At 41.8% G+C, this 26,781-nt stretch overlaps 1 protein-coding gene across 5 annotated transcripts; it reads left to right on the forward strand.

The window, feature by feature from the left end:
- Window positions 1-1,351: 1,351 nt before the first annotated feature.
- Window positions 1,352-21,968, forward strand: cxxc5a (CXXC finger protein 5a). Of its 5 annotated transcripts, XM_039618957.1 has the most exons (4): window positions 1,352-1,659; window positions 9,206-9,308; window positions 9,403-10,215; window positions 20,279-21,968. In XM_039618957.1, the coding sequence occupies exons 3-4, from the start codon at window positions 9,421-9,423 to the stop codon at window positions 20,321-20,323; spliced, it is 840 nt and encodes a 279-aa protein (XP_039474891.1). In that variant the 5' UTR covers window positions 1,352-1,659; window positions 9,206-9,308; window positions 9,403-9,420; the 3' UTR covers window positions 20,324-21,968. The 5 variants fall into 5 exon arrangements, with proteins under 5 accessions (XP_039474891.1, XP_039474889.1, XP_031615892.1 ...); XM_039618955.1 differs by having other exon boundaries at window positions 1,352-1,663; window positions 9,206-10,215; XM_031760032.2 differs by having other exon boundaries at window positions 9,206-10,215.
- The last annotated feature ends 4,813 nt before the right edge of the window (window positions 21,969-26,781 follow it).

Raw genomic sequence — 26,781 nt, forward strand, 5'->3', positions numbered from 1 at the left:
GTAGTTTTGAAAGTGACTAAAAGCGGAATGTATTAAAGATGCCTTTAATTATATTAATCCCAAGTCACATTAGGGTGAATCCCCGCTGCATTAACATTTCTTTGCTGAAGTGGAGAAGCTGTTAATGTCAAAATAACACACAGACACGCACGCTTCACCCAACACTTCTTGAAGGGGATTTAATTTAATTTATGAGGAGTTAGAATGCAAAGTCAGACGCTCTTTTAAACAGATTTTCTTTTTTAAAGGAGCCAATCGTTTCCTGGCATTTTATTTCAAATGTTTCCTGCTCGGAGAAAAGTGTTTCGGAAGTATTCACGTCAGAGTCATTTCATCACGAGGTAAGTACTGTGGAAAGAAGCGCAAAAACTTCAACAAAGTCGTTATTGTCAATGTTTTCGCACGCACAGAATATGGACTAGCCTGTGGGTGGACACCTTTATTGTGACCGAGTTTAGAGCACAAATACCGTGCGTAATTACGCATGTGTCGGCTTTTTGACTTCAGTGTTTACGAAGTGAGTGTCATGTTTATGAAAGCCGTAGCGTTATTTGTTTGCAGGGAGGTTGGCTGGCTACGGGCAGAGTTAGGCGAATACCCCCTCCTCTCCTCTCCTCTCCTCTCCCTCCCTCCCTCTCCCTCTCTTCAGCTGCCGCGATATTTTCCAGCTCTGGAGCCTCAACCGCAAAGCTCGATCGATTCGCATTGATTGTCCCTGACGAGCTGCTCCACTTTCTAGCCAATGTCAGCCAGTCTGCGATCGGGAAGGAGAGAAATGAAGGAAAATCTCTGCCGCCCTGGCGGTGTCATTTCCACACACTTGGGTTGGCCGCCTGCCAGCAGACAGGACAGTCGAAAAAGGCGGACTGGACTCTGGAGCTGAGGGAAAGGAAGAGCAACCGGGGATGAGACTGATTTATGTCAGCGTCATTTCTGCACAACCTCTGTGCTCCAAATAAACACAACTGGTGAACTGAGGTTAACCCCGTTTATTCTCAGCTACCCCGAATCCTTCGTGATAACAGAGATCACTCTTTAAATCACACAATTAAGCCCACGTGTCTCTGCTGTTTGGGCAAAAAGCAAATAATAATTGTTATAATGTCGGAATACTACTATCATAGCCAATACCGAGTATCTGAAGACAGGATAAACACAGCCAGTAATCAGTCGCGTAGATTGGTGCTGTCAGCTGTGTTTATTTATTTTTGACACAGCTCTCTCTCCACAGTTGTCCTGAAATCACACCAAACCCTCGCTCTCGTTTTGTTGTTGCCTCGGCTGAAGTGCGCGCACCGCCGAAAAGTCCAGGTCGGTTTTTCCGCGAAGCTCCAAAAATCTATGAAATGTGTTTGCATGTTCCTCTCCGCAAGCGGGGATGTAGAGGTGGGATTGCAAGGACCGAGAAAGCTCTGGGAACCCACGCGTTCAGCCTCTGAGAAAGTACGCTTTTCCGAAATAACTGACGGTGAATATTTTTTTTTTCTTTTCACATTCACCATTAACAGAGAGGCACTCTGTAGGATTGTGTTCTCGGAGAAGAAGCTTTTTTTCCTCCCCCTGCCCTCTTCTTTTTTTTTTGTCACCATTCTGCACGGCAGGCTGAGAGACGGACCGCTCGGACTGTGGGAGCCCTCCCCTCTGCTCGGATCTGCTTTGGTAGGTGCGAATAAAATGGGCCCGTGTTTGCAAATATGCAGATACATAGAAAAGGAGGGAGGAGGGGTTGGATGGAGGGGGGAATCACACTTTGTTGAAGTGTGCTGAAAGTTGGGATGTCATCTTTGTATAGGATCAAGTTATAGCAGGGTGAACCTGGGAGCTTCTGTGTGACTGCAGAGCATATGCTGGTACCGCAGATAGGCTGTGCTCAAACAGAGTCCGGGAAGAAGCCAGTTATTTGGATCTGTTTAGTGATTAAATGATGAAGGGGGAAAAAGCTGATGAGTTTAATGTGATAGGTTGAAGGAGATGTTTTACAAGCTTCTCCTAGAAGCCAGTGTCAACAGGATTCGTCATTTGTCTTTATTTAACAAGTCGCCCTCAGCGCCGATACGGATCGCCACACCACCGGAGCAAAAAGTCCGCTGGTTTATTGTGAATCAGCTGTTAATGATGCGCGCCAAACTTGACGCTTACACTTAATGAAAGAAATGCCTGGAGTCAGGTCACGCTTATATTTGACATCAGACTGTCTGTTTATAACCGAAACTTTTATTCAGCAGTCATCCCAAACCATTAACCGCAAAACGAATATCACAGTTTCTCACTGAGACCTGAAGAGACTATTGTTTCTTTTTTAAACATATATTATTCTTATATCTCTTAACCCCCCCCCCCTCTTCTCCGGGCATCATTAGAAAGTTCCCCGGCAGCGTTTCTCGAGCTACCTGCAGATTTTACAGTCAACCCCCCTCCTCCTCTCTTCCTCACCGCCTGCAATCCGCCACCGATGATATCGCAGCTCCAAGTCCTCCATATGCTGGCGAATAATTTGAAGTCACAGTGTGCGCGGCGTGGTTGTTTTTCTCCTCTAACTTTTGTGTGCATTGCCTAATTAGGGAGAATAGAAACGCAGCAGGTTGTGGACAATGGATGAAGCCTTGAGTCTAATTATTGTCACCAGGCTTTTCTAACTCCCTCTGCCTTTTTGTGCGTGTGCGCCCGTGTGCGCGCGTCAGTCGATAGGAGGTAGGAGAAATAGAGTGTGTAGCTCACCGTGGACAAATAAAGAGTCCGCAGACAGCGCGTCTGAAAGGGGAGGTAAGGGAGGGAGGGAGTGCATTTGCGTCGCGCATCGCTTGAACGCATTAAGCAGTCTCTCTGGAGGTCTGGAGGTGTAGTCAGCTGCTCCGGAGTTCGTGGGGGGACCAAATGATTCATAACCATGCAGGAAATCACACAATATCCCCCCACCTCTGTCAAAAAGCTCACCGCGATTACCTGACACGTGCGCAAGCAGTGACGTCAGTGACGGAAACTTACCTAGGAGTTAGCCCACTTCAGATCCCGTGATTTACACACGGACGTGTGCCCCCTGAATGTGTCACACAGCTTCGTTTTGTCATCTTTTTGTGATTTTTTTTTTCCAGGTTAGTTGTTTTTTTACTTCAGTTTTTAAATGTGTAAATCAGGAATGATCACTGGATGACGCAAAGTGCCGTAGAGATTCACACCTGGATAATTTCACGGCGCAGCTCCAGAAATAGCGGAAAAGAGAGACGCACACTGGCCCTAAATGCTCTCTTCCTTTCCCCCATCACCTATTGATCCAACTGGTCAATGACTGAACCAGCCAACCATTCATCCATCAGTCAGCTGGCTGTCACTGTTTTGTGGGCCGGCTTTCATTTATATATACGGATCTCTTGGTATCCTCTCGCAACAGCTGGTGTGTAATCGGAGAAGAAAAATCAGTTTAAAATTGTGTCTTTGAGGTGACAAGCCAGTCAGGTTTTAAGCTGTAACAAGCTGAGAGCAGCATCTGAATGTTAAATGAGCTGTTTATGTTCATACAGCAGTGCTGACAACTAGTCTTCCCTTTTTTATGGCGCTGTTAAAGTGCTACTTCATTCACAAATGATTTTCAAGCCTGAAAGTTGTCTTTTTTTGAGGCTCCAAACCAAAACTCCACTTGGTTTGTGTGCACCAGATTTTTGCTGATCAGTCATACACCTGACATCATGTGGGCTTTTGAATGGTTCTTACAACGCTTTGACACAGTGTTATGACCAGCTTTGCCTCAGGTAAGATTGGATTGTACTGACCATGTGTGGCCTAGAAGAAAAAAAAAGTTTGACATTTCCAGAAATGTACTTGTTTGCTTTCTTGCCAAGAGTTATGGGAAGACTGATATCATTCACACACACACACACACACACACACACACACACACACACACACACACACACACACACACACACACACACACACACACTCCTAAATATGAAGCCACCTCTAGCAAAAAGTCATTTTGCCACTTACTGGTGAGAAGGAACCTGTGTTATTGATCCTTATTATTTCTTGGCTAGAAAATCATCCTGGTAGATAACATCCACTTTTTTTTGAAAAGAAGTAATGTTTTAAGTCGTCAGCTTAAGGTGCAAGTAGGTCACTTTTTGAAACTTTGGACTAAGTTGCCCACTGTTTCCAGTCATTATGCTAAGCTAATAATTTCCTTGCCCTAGGTTCATAATTACCCAACCATGAGGGATATTTTTAGCTTTTTCTCAGCAAGAAATACAGTTGATCTGGAACATGTTTAGTTTGACTGTGAATCTAAGGTCACTGATACTGAGCTGTGAATTTAATAAAGATTGTTAGATCAGGAATATCTGGATTAAGAAAAAAAATCATCTTTACATGACGCCCTGTGTGACAGTGCACAACAGCTTCTCTATGTATCACACTGTCATGTTTATTACAGTATGAAAGTATAGAGTTCAAATCAGTGGACTGGATCGGCCGCTGATGACGAAGCGTGCACATGGCTCTAATTAATGTCCAGATTTTTGCCGTCTTTTCTGATTAAACAGCAACCTTTATAATCACATTAAGCGCCCCGTGTCGTACCTTTACAGGCTAGTAAATATTTTGTCAGCTGCACTAAATGATTTACCGACCACTGAAACCAAAATTTATTCTACACTCATGTATCCTTCCCCAGTTGTGCAAGAAGAGCTTAAAAAGGCGATTCGGTTTTGACTATAACAGTGAGGGTGTACCAAAACCAGCTCAAAAACACACTGATGTACAGTGACGCTTGTCCTGTTGAAGTCTGAATGTATTTAAACAAAGGCCACCAATTATTTTTGTGGATGGTTTAAATGCAAGTTCTCAGGATAAACGTGTGCTCTGAAATCTCACGCAGACCTCACCGGTTAAGCTGAAAGGGGCGACACAGGCAGTTGTCGGACCTTATTGATCATTTTTGTTCACACCTTTCTCTGTAAGTCCTGTGCAGCGTGTCGCATGAAGATAAATTAACAAAAAAAAAGAGGAAGAGAGTGACTCGAGAAGGTGACAAGCCACATTTTACTCTTCTTTTTTATTCTGAAGGAGCTGGAAAGGAGGAATCTGGCTCATGCTGGCGTTAATATGTTACTATCAGTTACAGTTTAGGGGTCAAGCCAAGTCACAGAAACTTGTGATGTAAAGTTTTAATTCATTCCCCCTTAAAGACAACATTTGACCTTAGTATATATCAATAAATCTGTGGTTTGATGTTCATTAGAGGAGGTTATCCCTACTAAGCTGTATAGGCAGAGATCAGCTTTACTAACTTCTGATGCACACCCGGTCATGTTGTTCTGAAAACAGGCTTGAAACGTGCCAGAAACTTGTTAGTTCAGAAAAGAAAAACAGGGGTTATTCCTACTAGCCGTCCATAATGTAAATCACAGCAACAGGCCAATAAAATCACAGGAAGTTGAGCAGTATCATAGTTACTCAGTAGAAGATGCAGCTGTGGCTCAGCAGACAGTTCACATGAGGACATAAACCTTTTCTGTAAATGATGCGGTGAGGGGATCTGAAGAGCCATGACGCTGGAAGTGGAGGAGGATGATTAGCCAAAGACTATATGCCATGCTCAGGGTTTATGGTGATGGAAAGAGTGTGACTGATAGGGCAGTGAGATGGAAGGCAGATGTGTACACATATAGACACACACATACACACGCACATACATATACACACACACACAGCAGAGGAGAATGAGTGTGAGTCTTTAGATAGGTGCCCTTACTGTCATTTCTTAGATAATGTGGTTGACCAAAGTAATAAATGTGCCTTGGTGGGCAACACACATCCTTTAAACATGTGAAATATAAATCTACATACATGTGTTTGTCATTCCGGGTTGGTTTCCTTAGCGCCATTGATTTTTTTCTCTCTTTTTTTTGCCATTGCACGCCATCATATCTGAAAATTAGTTGAATAATTGATTCCTGTGTTGCAAATCTTAGGACAGCTGTTGTCCATTATAATAATTTAACTCATATTTTACTGATTATTCTTCCATAGACATACCAAAAGTTTGCATCACCCAGAGCTAGAATTGTGGTTTTAACCATGCTTCATCGAGGGAGACGATTTAGCTCAAAGCCACACTTGTCAAAGTGATGTTTGAGCTAGAGTACGAAAAGAACTTATGCTTACCTACGAATCCCTCTTATTAAATATCATTAGCTGTTTCCTGAAAGGCGGCTCTGTAGTGTAGTTGTCTACACATTCACATAAAACGTAAAAGATCCATGGAGGAGACACAAATCCCTTGGAGGTTGAATCGGGAAGGGCGTCCAGCATAAAAAATTTGGCAAATCAAATACGTAGAGCGACACCTTGTGACAAAGGAGGAGCTGAAAGTAGCTTATTGAGACTCTAGTATCAACATACTGTATGTGGGTGTTGGGGGATAGGGGTGCTAAACAAAGCAAGTCAGAAGTACTTATGAAAGGTATTGTGGTATATCTAATACGACTGAGCTCCTATTTGAAACAGCCAATGTGTTATCTGAAAGACTTCCCTTTTCTTAAATAAACAACACACTAATGGTTTCATCGACAGGCCAGTTACTGGAGCTGGTGTTCTGGTTGGGTTGCATCACGAGTGATCAGAAGCCATTTTCATGCGTAATGATTTTCAGCTTGAGGACTCATTTATTCCAGCAATTGAAAATGAGCCAGTTCATTAATTATGTGGGATACTCAAGTCGTTTAGCATATTTACTGTATTTAGAGCACTGTTGAAACAGATCAGCCCCGATTAACCAGGAAACTCTTCAGTTTTACAATAAGCTGTTCATATTTTATTCGGGATCATGCGTTTAAATTCTCGCTGAAGAGTCACAACTGACCTCTATCATAACTCTTCAATGCCAGTATTTTATGAAAGCCACAAACCTCCCATGCACTACTCTGATGAGTTCACGTGCTGTTCGCACACAGCTGAGCAGAGATAGCGGCGGTGAGGGGATGCTTCTGGGAAACTGGACCCCGGTCAGTGCTGTAGTGGGAGAAACTGAAACTATGGGGCTGAGGGGCTGCGGCGCTGGCTCTGGTTCGCTGGCGCCACATCCCCCTGAGCTGGTGAGAATGTGGGGGCTGTGCTCTTGCCTTTGAAGCTTTACCTCCCACTAATTCTGGCCTTCCAGTTTCCACACACTGCACAGACCCCCCCCCCCAATCCTCTTCCCCTCCCTTTCCCTTTGTTTCCCTTATAAGGACTTGCCCGGCCATTTCCTCAGCTTTTCTGTGGGAGGTGGTGTGCTTGTTTGTGAACACGGACAGGTCAGGAGAACAGCGGCGTAGTTTTTTTCCTCTTTTCATAGCAGTCACAGGAGTCTTGCACTAAAAGCTTCTAGATGCATGTGTACTCATCCACTTTGCAGTCTGCTGCAAGTGACCCTCCTCGTATCTCTTACCTGCCCGTTTGATAATAACACTTTGCCAAATTTTATTGCTCCACATGTTTGGTCTTTAACAACAAAAAAACAAAAAAATGAAGGGATGCTCCGATGAAAAGGACGGTCATTACAGAAGCCTGGATTTCTGTCTTATTTTTATCAGCAGAAACACCTGATATTGAGCTGTGTGAGAAAGTCTAATAACACAGATATTTATTTTCTCCCATATTTTGTACCAAATTGCTGTAACTGTCAATAAATCCAGTCTTTTCTTAAATGACTAAACTGCGCTTGGGTCAATACATGCTATTTGACTTTCACTGCCAGGTTGGTCTTTAAATGCACCTGTACTTACATAACAAAGGTAATGATTAATTCTGGAAAGACAACCTTCACCTAAAAGTATAAAATAATTTATAAAATAATTGAGATCAACAAGTCGACTTTGAATATAGTTCACCTGAGCACCGTTCCACTGTAGGCAATGATGACAACATGATGATGCTGAGTATATTTTCATATATTTTCAAAGGTCTTCAGAGTATTTAAGGTGAGAATGAAAAAACAAGAAGGTATAATGAACCTTTGAGTTGCAATTTGTGTTGTTTACCAAAGAAATTTCTGTTCTTAGCACAAGTTAATTGGACAATAATGAGATAACAATAAGATTTGGCTCCCTACCTTGTAATTTCTTTTTGTTGCTAACCAATCAGAGAATCTCCAGGGGAGCTGGTGTTTCTTCACCAGCCCAAAACTGCGAGGTTTGATTTTTGTAGTTTGTTAAGAAAAGAATCAGAATTAAAGCTGATTTACTGAGACGAAATTTTGGTCCCTCTCGATGGGTGTTTTCTTTCTTTTTTTTTTCTGCCTCAACTAAAAATGAGTTGGCTCTTGTTATCCGAGTTTTAATCCCTGCAGGTATTCATTTATTTATATATTATTAGAAGTGTTATTTATTGTCTCATAAGCTAATTACTATGTATCAAAGCAGCAGAAGTATTAGAAGACTAACAAAAATAGTTCACATTTCAATACTTAATTCAATTATTTGCACAATATTACACTATACAACATTAATAAAATATTTTTTCCTGTTAAATTTGGAGAATTTTTATCATGTTTTGCGAGGCCTGGAACAGGATGTTGGGTTTGTTAATTTACTAATTTATTGATCTTCAGCTGATCTCGTGTGAACCTGATATTTTTAATGTAACAATAACATTTTTTAATACAAGCACAAATGATTAAATATAAAATTGTAACGTGAAAAGAGCAGAAGAATCTAAAAGCGTTCACGAGTAAGCCTGAGTAAGCCACTCAAATCTGTTGCTCTCTTTAAGGAGCTTTATGCTGAGTTTCATCTCATTACTCTGCTGTGTGGCCTACAGTGTCGCCGTTTTGGTTTCTGTTAACATCATTTCGTCCACACAAGGAAGCTGGGTTTTTTTTGTCTTTTAAAGCAGAAACTCACAGTGCAGTACTGGAAACACACTTAGCTTCTAGCTGGTGAGCAGTGCAGCATCTTGGGTTTGAAGAGATGCAAATGGTGCAGACAAAAGGAAAAGCGTGCTGATTGAGCGAAGAGTAAACTTCTGTTCATCAAGTGGTCAGAAGCACGATCGAATGAACTCCAGTCTTACAGTGAAAAAGAAACAGTTGATATGAAATGAAGTGTAAGGTGCTGTTATGTCAATATTGTTTCCCTCCCAATATACTGGTTCTTTGTACTTTTGAGTTGATTTGTGTTTCGGAGAAGTGATCATCAATGCATAATGTACACATTTCTCTCCCTGTCTAAAGTTTCCAGATGGCTCATGGAAGAGCGTGGATGAGGGCTGAGCTGTAGTGGGGACAGAGGGCTTCGAGGCCTGCCTGTCGTCGCCTGGCTGACTGCTCCATCGAGGTGAGGTACCGCTCTCACTGGGGCACAGAACGGACCGAGGAAAGGTCCCTCCTTACTCACCCCTGCCCCCTTTCCACCCTCACCCCCAACCCAGGCACATACGCTCTGGACCATGTCTAGCGGGCTATCGGAGGGTGGCCAGACAGAGGACCTGGAGCGGAGTAGCTGCAAACAGGACTCTCCTGTTATAGAGCGCCGAAACCGCAGTGGCATCATCAGTGAGCCCCTCAGTAAGAGCCTTAAGAACTCCCGCACCCTCTCCCAGTATACAGCGGTCTCCTCTGCCACCACCAATGGACACACAGACAATAGTGAGACTAAGAGCCACCCGGCCAAGCCTCAGCCCACCCCGCAGCCCCAACCCACTGTCTCTGCACTGACAGCAGCCAAGTTGGACCGAACCCTAGAACAGGTTCTGGAAGGACAGAATGGCCTGCTGCACTTTGCCCAGGCAGCAGCACTGTTAAAGCGAGCCGGTATGGAGCACATGCTCCTGCCTGGGGGAATGGGAGTGGGAGTTGGCGGTGGAGACGCAGGCTCGGGGGCTAGCGATTTGGAGGGTACGTCTGTCACGGACGCCGTAGGTGGTCCTGTTGACTTCCCATATGGAGTAGGGGGTGGCTTCCCCTTCAACCCGGGGCTTTTCATCATGACGCCGGCTGGAGTGTTTCTGGCGGACAGCGCGCTGCACATGGCCGGCCTGGCCGAGTACCCAGTGCAGAGCGAGCTGGCCTCTGCTATCAACTCCGGTAAAAAGAAGCGAAAACGTTGTGGGATGTGCCCACCTTGCCGACGGCGGATTAATTGTGAGCAGTGCAGCAGCTGCCGGAATCGAAAAACGGGCCACCAGATCTGCAAGTTTCGCAAATGTGAGGAACTGAAGAAGAAGCCCTCTGCTGCTCTGGAGGTAAGACAGTGTTTGTTATGATGTGTCATTGCTTTAGGAGGCCATTCTGATGCAAAAGGTCTGATGCAAAAGGTCATTAAAAAGCTATTTGGATGCATTTACCATTCATTATCTGTAAAGGTAAAGAAATATGAGCCACACAGTTGTAATTATTGGTTTTAAGATTTGTAGCTGGGAAGTTAGCAGAGAAAATCCCAAAACCTCTGTAAAAGTTGCCACAAAAGCGTTTAAATTTTACAAACAAATCTGAGAATCACACTGGAAGGCACAAATGAGATTCATACCTGAATGTCCTTGCCCTTTAATGTGGATAGTACAGGGAGGCTTTTTGGTGGGGTGATGGCTCCACAAGCAGGAAAATGACAGGTGGTGAAGAGTGCGGTGGGTAAGTTCATGCCATGGGGTCTCTTTAATCTGTTCACCAAAACTAACAAGCGCCGTGTCCACATTTTTTTTACTGGAAGACTGATTCACCGGCTAAAAAACAAGCATGTCATTTTAAAATGATGCTACTTAATGCAGTTCCCTTTACTAGAGCACTTTGGATTTGATCCCATATAAAACTGCCTTGTGTGTTCCTCTGTTTAACTGCCAGGAAATGCAAATAAAATGGTGTGTGGAGGCAGAGTGGAAGTAATTGTGAATATGTGTACAGTATGCATGTAAGCATACATGTGTGGGCATTTTTGTGTATGTGTACACATGTAACAAGGTCCATCTGGCTACAGAGCTGTCATCTGGAGCACCAGGTGTCAGCGTGGCACACGCACCCCCACCTAACCCCCATCTCCTCCCCCCGGCAGCCTTCGCCGCCACTGTCCTTCTCTCCTGTGACACTCCTGTTCATCTAAATGGCACTCTGAACTTCCTGTCTGTTTCCGCCGTCACACTCAGCGGCCTAACTAACTCTGGCTGCGGTGACAGAATGACCAATCATGGAATCCATCTCAGCAGATGTTCCATCTCAAAGGAAATAAACTTTTGCGATCAATGCCTAATAGTGTCGCTTTGCCGTTACATAATGAATTGACAGATATGTAACCCTGTGAACCAGCAGAGAGGCCGCTGGTGTAATTGACACAAACTGGATCTATGATTCCAACTGCTAATAGCTTTACCACTTTCGCTTTCTGATGTTGATTGAGGGTGACAGCTTGGCCTCATCCTAGCAGGCTAAAGGTGTTCAGTCTCCATGTTCTGACTTTGACCATCCACGGTCAAACTTGATAGCATGTTCACTGGACACTTTGAGTAATGCAGACATTTTTTAGCTTGTGTGTACACTTTAATGTGACGTTAGAAAGGGATTAGCTTAGTTTAGCTTGATTAATGGAGGTTAATGTAGCTCTTTAGCCCTTTAAGATTATGTCTTGCTAAGAAACCAACATTATAATATATAAGTAATATATAAAAAAATATATATAAAAAAGTGCATAGAACAAAATTCTGTTAACATCATCTTTACATTGTACTACATTGATAAACTGTGCTTTAGTATTCTTTAAAATTTTCTTTACTGACAAATAATTGAAAATCTTGCACTACATTCATTGTTCCTATATGATGGATGTGAATTAAACTTTTGCATACAGTGCATTTATTACCACTTTGAAATAATTGCGCGATGGGATAATGTAGCTTTTGTCCAGTATCTTGACCATTTTCTGGAAACAGTCGTTACTCACCGTGTTTAGTGGACACACAGCTTTGGCCAAAGATATTTGGTGATTTCAGTGCATCTCCGTGAGCTGGATACGTTGACACATCGTTGCGGTTTCACAGACATCTGAGCTGATGCTGGACGATTTATGTTAGCAGCAACAATACGTTGTTTTTCTTGGCTTTAATTATGTGCATTAAACGCTGCAGTTTGTGGTGGCTTCTCAGGCGCTTCAATAAGTTTGTTGTGTTGTTGTTGTTTGTTATGGGGCAGACACACAGCGCTCTGTGCATGTGATTTCTTCCTAGTTAAACCCAAAAGTATTTCCAGAAAACGGCCTGCTGGACGTTTGAGGTTTTTTCCCTGTTGTTTATCTGTTTTCGTGCGCTGTTACGCGTCCAGACTAGTCCAGGTAACTTCAAGCGACGTGGTGCAGGGAACATCTGTGATTGGCACGTGTTGAGTGCTGATAATATTGCTCAGTCATGCTCATTGAATGGTGGGAAGCCAAAACTGTGATCAAGATTACAATTGGATTGATTGTGTGGCCCTAATTTTGTCTGTCTAAAGCAAAGGATGAACTCAGGAATCTTTTTCTTATTCATTCTTCCCCCTTAAGTCTGCACAGAGAGGTACTACTACTACTCATTTCCTATTTTAGAGCATCACAGTCAGTAATGCTGTCTCTGTCCAATGATCTCAGTCTTTCCCAACCCTAACCACATGCTTTTTATTATAGCCATGATATAGAAATACCTAAAAAAAAAGAAAAGAGATCAGAGTCCATGCATAACAAGGCGGAAACCTCCCCAAATCCTATCCATTGCAATGGTTGTCAGCATGTCAGACTGAAAAAGGGCTTCTACTGTATGTGTAATTTGAAAGAATAGTGACTCAGCATTGATTTGATCTTATTTTTCCTTAGAGGACTAACTGATTCTGTCAGAGTGGAGATTGTGTCTGGTTTGACTGACTTGGAGCTGTAATTTGTACTTTGACAGCATCCTTGGCAATAGTTTTCATGCAGCATGTAAATAAATGTAAAAAAGGAAATAACTGGCAACATTAAAAAGTTTACATAAATGCTAATGGAGTAAAAACCTTTTACAAACACGCCATAACTTATTACTGGCCCTTCCGTGAGCTGAAAGTGTGAAACTAACCTGGTCAGACACGACCATTGTTAGGGGAAAACAGCCAGATGTTCCCTGATGCTGAAAATCAGACTGATCTGTATGAATATTATCAGTTTGCTTTTGCCTCTCGCATTGTTCAGATTCAAATTGATGAGAAGATCCATTTGTCTTTGTCGATGATTCACCGAAAATGGTGAAATGTGTCAGCTTGCTATGTAGGTGGTGCGGCTCAATGTCTCTTAGAGGAAAGGATTTAATTTTAATTTATGATTTGCAATTGATGTTGTCATGGCAGTTAGCCTAACACCAGTTGTTCACACCACGGATGCCAAACCCGGGGGGATTGGAATAATCAGGGTAGTTGACGGTAATACGGGTCATCGTGTTGTTTGGAAGGGCGCAGCCTGCTGATGTTCCTAGTGACCACCTCATATGAAAGAAACACCAGCATAAACCTGTCAAAGCTTTAAGTAGAATCGCAGCCTGATTACTGGCTTTAGTAATTACTTGCAACTAATTTATTTAATAACCCTGTCACACTGTTTCCTCTTTTTTTTCTGACCAGATATGGGAAGGCTAATCTTTTATTGCCGCTTAATTAAATGTGAAAAATAATACAGCAATACAAGAATAATGAATATTGTCAGCGTCTCCTATTACATCATCTCATGATAGCATCTGCAGAGCAGCGTAGTTGACCAGAGCAAGCCGTGTGCTTTCAAAGTCAAGCATTGCCTGACCTAATCCATTAGTAGCTGGAGTAAACATGAAATGTTGTCACTTTTCAATTCACTGAATATGCCACAATAAAGTTGGCCGGTACATCAGATATTAAAGAGAACAACAAGTGCTTTGTTGTTGTACAACAGATGAAGTCTGACTTCTGTTGAACAATGCTGCAGTGCCACCTTGGATGTGTGAGTATTCCTGCAGATCCACAGGTGCAGCGAGGCTACATTTGGGGAAAGGTGGGAAACGTTCATGTTAAGGTGACTGGCAGTCTACCCACACGAGAAACAAACTCACATTTTTTTTGAGGTAATCCCTCTGATGCTGCTTTATAAACCTAGTGGTCTTATTAATTCAAAGACGTCCGCGAGCTGTTATGCCTTTGCCCTGAATGTTATTTGATATCTTTTCCCTTGGAGCAGAGCTCTGCCAGTACTACAAAAGTTTCATTTTTGTCTGTCTTTGTTCTTAAGTCTGCAGATCTTGTTTAGCAGGTGATGAGATCACAGATTAAAGCCCGAACTGCACTGTCAGAGTGTGATGTCATCAGTACATCACACTCAGAGACTGAGATTCACAAGGTGGGAATCATGTCAGAAGAAAGAGCAGAGACTCAGCGTAATTCACTAATGTCTGTATCGACTAGATGCTGTGAAAATGTGTTTCACGCAGAATTTATTTATTTTTTAAACACGGGCTTTAGAAGAGAACTTTCTACTTTCCGTTAATGCATATTCAGGGCAACTTGGGAAGCACCTGCGCCAGAACAGAAGATCCTCCTGGCTTTCACAGTCCACAGTGAGCTGCAGTGAGGCTCAGCTGTAGCTCAGACAGCCCCTAAGTGTCACATTTCCTTCCAATCAAAGATAGTGCAGCACATCCCCGTCTGCTGTGGCTTTAATACTCGGCGCACAGTTTCTAAAGGAGCATTATGTCTTATTTAACACGTTGCGCGGTCAGTTTATCAGATGGTTTTGACTGTTTTTTCGGCTCGTCTATGTGTGCGCGCAGCTGCAGCTAGAAAAGACTGGCAGAAATATCCTGGCTTCGCTTCCCTGAATTTGCATTGAAAGGTTTTTCTTCTCGTGTTTGTACCGAGCCTATGAGCGTATACACGTCGGTACACAAGTGCAGTCCAGCAGCAGTGTGCTTATTTTAAGGGTGTTGACGGTTTCCATTGAAAGCTCATGGCAGCTCAAAGAGGAGCGTAAAATTGGCAAGTGAGGGGGAGTCAGTATGCTGAGGCCTTTGCCACCTCATAGCTCACTGGCTGAAGGTGTCTGGATTTATTCTGGGAATGTTACATTTGATAGAAATAAGTGGGAAGGCAGTTCCTTTCTGCGCTATGTCTGAATACCCTCAAGTGATGTAAGTCTCAGCGATGCTGTTTGGCATAAAAAAAGTAAAAGGAAAGCCGGGGTTAGGTACCTTGTTTTTACTTGAATGTCATCGTGTGCTTGGGACGTACTGTACTGGAGTGTCGGGACTACATAAAAGATAAGACCACCTGTTTTTTTTTGTCTTTGTCTACTCATAGAAGAGCGTGTTCTGTTATGAAATTCAGTGGTTGTGTGCTTCAGATGCAGCTAACACCTAAACATACAAGTGTTTTCCATTGGGAGCCACTTTGGCAGTATCAGACGCTGATATGGGAGCAGCATATTCCCTCATGGTCTTTCCTGGCTCCCAGACACTGTACATCAGGCAGTCAGGACAGCAGCGACTCACACAAAGTGACAGGCATGCAGACTGACACAGAGACACATGGACGTGTGGGCAAGTTGCTGGGCGGGCAGAGGGACAAGTTAGAGTGGACAGTCAAGGGAGAGGTAGGTACAACGAGAGAGACGAGGTTTTCAGGCAGCCAAGGTGTCGTACTCACTGCTGCTATAAGCGAAAAGGACCCATGAGGCCCCGGGGGGCAAAAAAAATCTTGAATTTCACAGAATATCCCAGTTACTGCAACTTTAGGCCGCATTTATTTTCCCTGAACTGCAGCATTCTCTTTCACTTTAACTTCACAATACAACTACCCGACTGACTAATGGGCAATAACCCGACCAATAGGCTGGCTTCTTTCATACTTAAAAAAAAAGGTCTGATTGCCATGTAGGCTGTATTTAACATTTTATTAAGTCAATCTATAATAGTGCTTCTGCTGTAGCATTTCCCACTGAGTATTCTTTTAATATAAGATATAAAAAGTAGAACAGATTTAATCAATGCAGCATAGTATTGTGTGCATCCAGTGCTATAATCAGTCTAAAAAAAAACAATAGAGATGTCTGAGCTAGAGAGGACTGACGTCTAAATTGATGGTTTTGCAATCAGATCTCTATAAATATTGTCGAAATTGTACACATCGCATACAGAAAAAAATCGGACACTTTATAACTTGATGTTGGTCTAATATTTTTTAACTCGCGATGAATGATCAGTACGTCTGTGGTTATAGTCGGCTGTAAATGTAAATTATGCATGGCTGATATTTCTGAAGGGCCCGTAGTAATAGTAGTAATGTCGCCTTGGTTATACCAATGTCCAGCTCAAAAATTTAAATACAGTAGTTTTAAATATTTTTAAAATAAATGCTGGCTGGTTAAAACTATTTTAAGACCTATATGTTATACACAACAACACAACAAAATCTTCAGGTATCATTGTTTAGAAACACTGTTGAACAGCTACGATATGTAGAGGCCTCTAAAAATCTTTCAGTTTGAACCCAGCTTTAAGATAGATGTCCATGTGTCTTTTGATCTGGGATTAATGGCCGTGGGTCTGAAAGGTTAAAGTTAAGATGATAAAGTGATACGTTAGATGATGAGTAGAAAAGTGATCTGCAACTATTTTGCAACAAAAGGCAATTTAACCACGGTACTTTGGACCGGGTAACATTTACATATCCTTTTCAACAAACCACAGGTGTGAACTGCATGAAACGATTCACGCACAAGATTAAGATATAAGTCGTGGTATCTGCAAATCTCTCCTGCGCCACCTCATGAGCTGCTCGGCTTACTACGAGACATGATTGTTTTGGAGGATGCCCCAAGCAGCATACATTCAGCTGGCATACATTACAACTATTTGAAGTTTCCCCCCAGACGGTGTGCTTTAGTAGTTGCACATCTGTTAAAGTGACATATCTGTAAAACACAACCTTAAGGGTAACATCTTTACCAAAATGAAGACGGGACAGGAGACAGTCAGTTTGCGGGAGTCCCCTGGGCTTTTTTACATACTTGTAGGGTCCAACCATGAGAGTGGTGCACATTTTCGTATGTAGCACAAACCTGAGAAAATATTTGATAAATTAGTCTACCCCAGACGTGGAGGCAGGATGGTTGAGGATCTAATAACAAATATGACACTGTGTAGTCACAGAGCAAACAGCTGTTAGCTACAGTTAAATTGCAATCCTCAGTAAAGGTTTGATGTGTTTACTGAACTCTAGTAAAGTGTCTTTGTAGGCATGGCTAATAAAACAAAATTAACAGTTTAACTGAAGTTAGCAACTCCATATTCCATGTCTGAAGAAGACAATTAATGCAATTAATAAGTAACTGAGATGATAATCGGCAGACAAATCAATGAAGACAACAATTGATTATGTCAGTGGATGTGTATGGTTTAATAATAAATAATAAATTCAAGGTCTTTGGGTTAATAGATCAGATTGTGTTTGTGTTATTACTCCGATCCTGGCTGTGAGATGTGTTTAGTGGTCAAGTAAGAGGAATCGTATCAAATGTATTTACAATCAATCACAATCGACTCTTGGAAGAGAGCGCTTGCTTAGGAAAATGCATCATCCCCTCAGCCAGACAAACAGTGAATCTTTATGCCAGCTGGAGGTCATTCGCGGTTTTTGACTCAGTTGTTTTAAAGGTTCTTTTCTTTCCTGGTCGTTGTGAGCTACAGACGCTGCAACATCCCACATGTGCAATTGTGTGCAGAGATGCTTTGTGTTTCATTCCTTTTTTTGTGGGTGTCTATAAGAAAGTAGTGAAAACTGTTGATGATAAAGCAATGAAAACAATAGCCAGAACATTCAGCGAGGCCCTGGGGCCAAAACATGATTTCATGATAGGTTAAACTGGTTTCCGGGGATCAGTAACACATAACAATAAGCAGCGTAACCTGAGCTCGCTTAAAAAAAACATTAATTTCATTTGACTTTTGTGATATAGTCCACACCGGTAAGACAAATGTGCATGCATTGTTTGAAAAAACACATCCATCGATTTTTAGTGATTGGCCACTTCACACCCACAGATCCCATCTGTTTGAACCTTTGCAATCAGTGTTGGTGAAAAAAGGGGTCTATTCCTGAAACGCTGCCATTTTTCCATTGATTGCACATGTTTAATAATGAGGAAAAACGGCGTTTACAGTTCGGTCGAGGGATGTGTTGTTTTTCCCTCCACACACATTACGTCATGGTCAGTCTAGCCCCTACCAGATTTTTGACATCTGCGACAGTGCCAGATGTTGCTGTGTCCTCTGTCTGTCTTCTTAACAGCTGAGTACCACCACAGAAAGGTCATCACAGAGATGGATGAGAGGCTAGCACACTTTAACACACGGATCATCAAATCATCTTAGATGTACATTGGCTGTTAACCTCTGGGTTTGAGGATTGTATTAATATTCATTTGAGCCAAAAAGGATTTGCTGACAGGACTGAAAGCTGTAGGGAAAATTTAAGCTATACTTAATTCAAGCCTGCATCCGTAAACATGAGAAGTTGAGACGTTGAGAGGCAGGCGCGAGCTACGAGCAGCGCTGTGATATTCTGTCAGATTATTCCTGTTTGAGTCAACATCACAAATAAAGCACAGTGTGGGTTATATTTGGCTGAGACCACCAGAATAATTACCTTGTTTGAATTCTTTTTACCCAAGCAAAAGTGTTTTATTTTTGTCAGCGGGAGTTAACTTTCAAAATGAAAGTACACGAAACCTGTGGAGCACGAACCCTGCTGTCATTCAGTTTCATGTCCAGATATGAACAATAGCAGTCAAAAGAACACTGTACTGCTGATTCAAGGGTAGAGGAATGGTTTAAGTGGGCCTGAAAAGTAATTAGAGCTGGCATTGTTTCTGGTTTCAAACAACCTTCTTGAACTAATGGGCCATTTGCTGCCGAGCTGCCTTTGTTGAAAAACTTATAATTTCACTGCAGCTGTGAAAAAGAGCTGCACAACAGTTTACCCAAAAAAAAAAAAAAAAAAAAAAATCAAGTCTGATTATGTTCAGGTTACAAATAATTTTTTCATTTGAATTTCATTAGAATCGAAAAAAAAAATTGTTCTGAGGGGAACTATAAATATGAGGCTGGTACGCACCTTTAGTGCATCTTTTGTTTACTTTTCCGTGCCATCACGAGCACGTGTGTTTTTGTGTTTGCACTCGCAGTATGCATGATTCCTTATGAAACCTTCTGCTGTTGAGCACTGATGGAGAAGTGGAAATGAATCCAGCGTTTATGAGAATTTTAGTTCAACAGTCTCGCTGTTTGGTGCGATTTCGGGGGTGTATTGTGAGTGTCGGTTAACGTGCCGCTGTGTGTGGAGGTGTGTGACTGTACTTGAATACATATTGGTTCGGTGCGAGAGTGTGTGTGGGTGCATAAATGTTTCCCGAGCTCCTCCTGCCTCGCTCCAGGCAGAGCCGGCCTAAAGGAAGAATCCGTGCTGCAGAATCGAGTTGCACTTTACAGGACGCCAGCCGTGCTGCGGCTCCAGGGACCCGAGCTGCTCTCTATCTCCCGACTGGCAGGCTGCTGCTGAGCCCTGCAGCTGCATGCATGTGTGCCACTCCTGCTCAGTTCAATCAGGCACACAGATAACCACAGCGAGCGAGAGAGAGAGTGAAGGGGTGGGGGAGACGGGAAACGGCACCATCATTGATGATGGTGTGGGAGAGCAACGCGTGTGGTGGCTAAATAATAAATGTGGCATATTGGGTTTTGTGTGAAGCCAGGACTGAAGCCTGTTCCTGTGGTGCTGCCGAGGATAAAGATGTGAAGATTTCAGACCTAGTCATCTAGGGGTGGGGGATAGAAGTGTTGGACGACTGATTAGCTGCTAAACTTAATTTACATTAATCATTCCAGTCGATTGTCAATTGGAAATACTTCACCTTCATCTCGAGTTTTTTGTCCTCGTCTCTTGTATGACTGGTGTGAGATTGCTAATTGAATCTCAACAAGTTGTCACACTATGGCCTCTGGTAGCAAACAATTTTTCTTCATGCATTAAGCAATCACTGTTTCATTAACTAATCACTGGTTGGTGCCCAAAAATGAGGCAGAGGAACTCTCTGTTAACTGGAGGGAAACATTAGACACGCCTCGATTTTCAAGTTTCGAAAAATGTTTAGCAGATAAGTGGTGGATTTGACATTATCTTTGCAACGCCAAATAGAATGTGCTGCTTTTCATTAACAACTACACCCGCATCTTCTCTCTGCTCCTCTCCTCTCCCATCCCCTTCCCCCCTTTTTCCTCCCTCTTTGTCTTCTGTTTCTCCAAGAAGGTGATGCTTCCTACAGGAGCGGCGTTCCGGTGGTTCCAGTAGGACTCCTCCTCCTCCTCCGCTCCCTACCCAAAGCTCTGCCATGAAGTGCAATGCCAACTCCTGGATTGTCTCCAGAACAGACACTGGCTAATAAACAAGCTAGCAACAAATAAAATTATAGAAAAAAAAACAACAAAAAACAAAAAAACTAAACTAATAAAAGCAGAAAAAAAGAGGAAAAAAAATCAGCCGGATAATGGATGCACCTACTTATTCCTTGAACCAAAAATGAAAACGTAAAGAAAAGCATCTATGGCAACTTTCATTCCCTTTTCTATGTTTCCATTTTGGTACCTTTTGTCCTTATCCCAGCAGGTTTTTTCTGTCGCTTAAACATGGAACTGCTCATTGCCAGAAACAGAAATGACGGACTGAGTGTGGACAATCAACTAATTTCTGTGTTTGGTGTTAATGTTGTTCATGTGTGGAAAGATAAAGTACTTGTGTAGAGAATGTAAATTTACAGCTATATTTTAAAAACTAGTGGCTAATGGTAAACATTATTGTAATTCTTCACCATTATGTTACTCAAAGCCCTCGTCTTCTTTATGATTTCATTTTACTTTCCAGAAAGATTTAAGTGGTTGTCCTTTGACAGTCAAGAAAATGTTTCAAATTGTGGTGCTGTCCATTTTGGATTGTAATGAAACTTAAAAAAACGAAAAAAAAAAAAAGTCATGTTAATGGGCAGATCACCTGAGATTCTTCGCTGGCTTGAAGATGTTGTTCGCCAGAGCCGTCACTACTGTAATCTCCTCAATCAGCCCTCCTCTGCATTTCCAAACTGTTCCTTTAGTGAAACTGGCAGCCTTGTTACTGTGGCCCTACTGAGCATGTGCCAATACTGCTCAGGGCAAAAGCACTAAGAGACAGCACTTGCTCTGAGTCTACCCTACTGAAAGCACTGGGACAAGCATTTTTTTAAATTTATTTGTTTATTTGTCATATTTTCATGATTTAGTTATGTTGCTGGGTAGCTACAGCTTTTAAAAATAACCAATCTTTGTATTTGTTTAGAAAATTGGACTGGTTTTGTGAATAAAAAGGAATGCATGTATTCGTGTCAAAATTTACAAATCTGATGTTTGTCTACTTGTCTATTTGCATGTTGTTTTTTTTAACAGCTGATTTTAAAAAATGGTTGGACTGACAAAATAAATATTAAGCATACATTTTCCACAAATTAGAAGGAAAAAAAAGTTTCCTTTTCTTTTACAATTGGACGCTGCAGCATAATTTTGACTCAAACACAGCTCATTAAAGTAAATCAGGTGGTGGTATGAATCGCTAAGATGTTCTTGGGTTGACTGAGATCTCTTTTTTACTGCCTATGTAATACACTATATGGACAAAAGTACTGGGCAATCTACACATGAACCCTACAGGAGCGGCTAGGCCGTGAAGGCGCATGCCATGAAGCTCCTGGCACACAGTGTTTGTGCTGATGTTAAACCCAGAAGAGCTTTGGAGCTCTGAAGTTATTGAACCAGCAGATCATTGGTGACTTTTACCCACTTTACTTCTTACACTTTATACTTTTTATATCAATATTTTTGCCCATATAGTGTATCTGCCTACAGTGGAACAATGGACCCTTGCTATGCTAAAATGTAACCAAAATGATTTAAATGATGTTTGAATAAGATCTTTTTGTTTGCAGTTTTTCTTCAAATTGCATGAGACCTCTTGAAGCTCCACGTAAATGTTTTTTTTTTTTAATTCTACGAGGATTTTTCTTTCTCAACAAGATCTTTGTGACATTTGCCCAACTTCTTGACATTTAGAACCAGAAAACACAAACAGAAGTTTTGAAAATTGATGATATTTGCGGATGGATGATTGCAAGCTCTGTGTCCAGACCTATTTAGGCTGTGGTGCTTAACGCTGATAGTATCATGTGTACACAGACTTTAAAAGTTTGGATCTCAACACTTCCATGTAGTTCACTGTGTACTCTGCATACATGCAGTATGTGAATTTAAACACACTAGTGTCATCTTAAATTGAATGCAGCAAGTTGTTCACTTTATGGGAATGGTTGCGCTAGCATTTTACTATAATACATAACTCACTGTCTGTTTGCTTGTCTCCCAACTCCTTTAAACACAGTTGGAGTTGAGCAACCGAAATTGGCACACAGGTACATCTTAGGCCCGTGAAGGTTCTTATCTATATCAGATATTATGATGTCATCACATTGCCTAGCAACCACCTACCAATAGGCAAAATTGACCCATTTGTAGCATTTATGCACCTGTAACACCATACAAAACCATCATATGGTTTTAATTTCTCTTCAGTAACATCCATCCACAAAACCTTTATTATGAAGGGTATATTATGATCACATGTTGCCTAGCAATAACCTGTCGCATGGACATAGACTAGTTTATTGAAAATTTACAAGTTGTCAAATATGTGTGTGTGTTTTGAATTTTGATCAGGTAAGGCTAAAAGCGGTATCCAGAGACTGTCTGTCTCCAATGCACAGCTATCTACTAATTAATGTTAAATAACAATCCAATAAAATCCAAGCAGACTCTCCAAAACTGGAGCACAGATTTCTTGGATGGGCTGTACCTCACAGTGAGCCATATTATTTGGCAGATAATTCCTTTAAAACTCCAAAAGTCACCAACACCACAAACCCGTCTGAGAGGTCTGGTTCTGTGACTCAAATTCGTGAAGTAGAAGCCCAGTGGAAAGCTCCCTGTGTCAACACCCGTCCCTCAGCCAACGTGGTCTAACTTTTAGGATAAAATAAGATGTAAACAGCTTACAGAGAATTTGTTTTATATCAGGCTGTGAAGATGGTGAACACAAAAATCTACGGGGATTGACTTGCTTTTTGAGTAAGCCTCAAGTGGCCATTCCAGGAACTGCAAGATTATGAAGCTTCCACGTTGGCTTGCGTTTCCAGCCCCAGAGGCTGGCTCTTGGTGTGAACACACTTATGCACTAAAGATAGCGAGAATAACGATGGAAGCATGCAAGACTCTGAGACTCATCTACGGATAAGAGAAGGCAGAGCTGATCACATTGGTCTTAGTGTAATTACTGAGTTGATTTCCATTCCCTGCTATGCAATGATTCTGTGATTAATTTAGTTTTACAGCTTCATACTCACTATCTGTTATCCAGGTGGGGAAGTAGATACAGACAGCCAAAGTGCGGAGTGTTTTTAATTAGCAAATATCCATGGTGGAAGGCCCAGTATGGTGGGCTTGTGTACGAGCTTGTGATCAGCTTGGTGAGCAGAGACTTGGAGAGCATAGCTATATTCCCAGCTTCCCCCCCGGTGACAGTGCTGGGCTAGTGCCATCGCCATGGCGATGGGGGGAGTGTGTGTGTGTGTGTATGTGTGTGTGTGTGTGTCTGGGGGTGGTGGCTGAGGCCTTTCATTATTAATGTGCACCGCGGCGTCCTTACCTCCTCTGAGCCCGCACAGCTCACTGCCTGACCTGCCATCCAAGGGAGAGGGAGTGGGGAGGGGGGACTGAGAAGGCAGAGATAAAGAAAGAGAAGTGAGCCAGAGAGAAAGAAAGAGACAGCACGACTTGTGTACAGGGTGCAAGCGTCTGAGTGTAACGTAGAAACTGGATTTTACATTTAGCAGATTTCAGATTAACATCTTTTCACCGTGAGTGCTGAGGTTCTGGGTGTGGTTGCAGGTGACAGTGGCTCCTGCCTGCTGAGTTGTAGCAGCCCAAGGGCTGGGGTGAGAGGGTCATGTGGTGGAGGTTGCGGTTGTCTCCATACAGAGGGGTGTACGGCTGGTGAGCAGGCCTGTCACATTGGGAAAATCCTGGAATCTTATCACCGCCTCACAGACACTGAGCCGCACTGATCTACTCACCCTTGTTGCCAGCAGACATGCCCTTCCCCCATCCAAATGCCCCTGCACAGGCTGGCCCCTTCTCAGCTCAGTCGCCACCTTCTTCGAACGGGGAGATAGCAGCGACTGATGCAGTCCAATTGTTGAGGAGGGGAGGAATGTTGCTTGTAAAATGTGACTAACAGGAAGAAAAACACAAGCTCCTCAAGTAAGTACAAGGCGCAACCCTGGTTTTAGTAATTGACCGAATGTAAGTCAAGTCACGGTAAAAAGCAGAATGAGGTACAAGAGGCTATTTAAAGAGACATATGTCCTTAAAGTTGTTTTTTTAAGCATAATCTCACCAAACAACATTGTTGTTTTAGAGCTGTGGTGTAAAAAAACAACATTAGCCTTCATAAAAAATAGTCAATATGATGCCCCATTAATTGGACTATTTCTATATTCTCTTAATGTAATGTAGGGGGACTGTAAACGGTTTTAATAAAGCGATTCTAACTATCTTAGGCTATTTATCTGTTTCGGCGTATTGCAGGAACGTGGATGAAAAATTGGTCTCATTAGGGTAGACCATTTCTTTGTCTCACTGCATGCTCTGCAGAACAGTTACAGCAGCAACAAAGGTCATTTATGATACAGCTGTGTTAGAACTTGTATCGCCAACCTTACAAAATATTCAGTGACTTTTTACGTATTAATATTAAATTTGTTCACTGGAAAAAACGATCCCAGTGTTAGATGCTCCCAAAACATTTGTTTCCCCTTACGCCAACTGTTGATTGCTATTGAAAAAAATTGAATTAAATTCAGATGTAATTATATAGTGCCAGGTCACAACAACAACGACACTCCCTCAAGACCCTTTTTAATTGTAAAGGTAAAGAAAATATAGTCTTCATAGAATTTTCTCTGTGATTCTTCTGCATAGGATATACAATTTAAAGACCGTGCACGCCTTTTTGTAAAATCCTCAACAAAAGCTCCCCTCTGAGTCTTTTACTACACAACCATTTTTACTATAGTTATGAATAGCTTATATTAGTAAATAAACTAACTTACTAAGTTAAATTGATTCTTCACTTGTGTGAAAACAGGTACAATAATAAAAACCTTGTATAAAATACTACCTTTGCATTGATGCACCTGATTCAAGTAGAAAAACACAAGAAGTCTGATGAAGCTAATGTTTTTTTCTCCAGTGCTGCCTCATGAACTTAGTGATAATGCTAACGTATGTATGTGCTAATATATATCCTCAAGGAACAAATTCATGATGAAGGAAGCAACGCATGATTACAGTTTAATCTGGAAACCCTTGGTCATAGATCAGAGCAGACTACAGCCATAGTGAAATTAATCAAAGTGATATTATGTCAGCCAGCTGAAGCTCCAGTTGTTAAATGTGAGTCTGGATGTTTTCTAATTATCTGTCTCCACTGTCTTTTGCCCTATGATTATTTTTACTAGAGGTCTATTAAAGATATAACATACAGGCTTAATGGTAACACTCAAAGCTATGACAGGACTCATAAAGAAGCTATTTCAGGTATTTAGAAAACCAATTACATTGAAAGGGGAGCTAAGCTTTGTAGAAAAACCTGAAGAAATATAGCAGATGACACTTGTGTTGTAAGGCTCATCAACCACCATCCCATTTGAGCCGTTGCTCATATTTGTACTGAAGAAGAACAAAAACTGTCAACAAAAGAAGGAAAATCACAGTTAATACATTTTATACTTAGTTTTTTCCTTCATCATGCTTCTTTTAAAATAGATTATTATGTCCATGCAGTAGAACTACATAAGTATTAATCAAGTCACCAAAGACAATGAAGCAATAACACAGAAGAAACCTTCGTGAACCCCAAACAGTTTAGCAGCTTTCTGATATTTGGTGAAACCAAACTGCCTTAAAAGCGATTAGAAAGGATTTTAAAGTTAGTCCCATTTTTGGCTTTTTACAGAAAGCTGATGTGTTGAAATCAACGCTTTGTCACCAAGGGAGTGCAGCTGAATCAAACTTTCGCAAACTACCTGTATGTGTGAAATAATAACTTGCACAAATAAACACATATAAGATCAGAGAGGAATCAAGCATAGCAAAGGATTCATCTCATTTTGGGTATAAATGAGGAAAATAGTCACTTTCTCCTTTGCCACCGCAGCCCTGTCCTCTTGACACGTGTGGATGGAACAAAGTTACTTTGAGCTGCTTCGACAAGTATGTAAAAGTCACTCAAAGGCATTATGGTGCTTCCTGCTGAAGTCTAAGTAAACTAAACAAAAGCCAACAGCTGCGTCTTCATAAATAAAAATGATGCGTTAAGCAGAGTCTCAATTGTTGGAGTCAGACTGAAGATCCGTTGTAACTTTTTAACCTGAAACTCTACACAGATGGAATCAGGGAAAGTCTGTTTGTGGGTGTTTTAGCACAAATGTCGTTAAAATATGAGCTGGTGGCTGAATTTAATGGAGCACTGTGCAGTATTTTTAACTTCTTCTGTTCTAAGTGGTGACCAAAAAAAAAAAAAAAAAAAAAACCACGCTGAGCTGTAAATGAAACCTTTCTATTGAAATTATTACAATAAAAGCTGCTGCTGCGAGAAGCTGTAAGAATACTTCA

The sequence above is a fragment of the Oreochromis aureus genome, linkage group 10 (genome assembly GCF_013358895.1).
Source record: "Oreochromis aureus strain Israel breed Guangdong linkage group 10, ZZ_aureus, whole genome shotgun sequence".
Lineage (NCBI taxonomy): Eukaryota > Metazoa > Chordata > Actinopteri > Cichliformes > Cichlidae > Oreochromis > Oreochromis aureus.

Bases quoted from the DNA above. Each gene is read 5' to 3' on its own strand.
- cxxc5a (XM_039618955.1), top strand. From the start codon at position 9,421: ATGTCTAGCGGGCTATCGGAGGGTGGCCAGACAGAGGACCTGGAGCGG. The intron at 10,216-20,278 runs GTAAGACAGTGT...TGTTTCTCCAAG, and splicing joins AGCCCTCTGCTGCTCTGGAG to AAGGTGATGCTTCCTACAGG.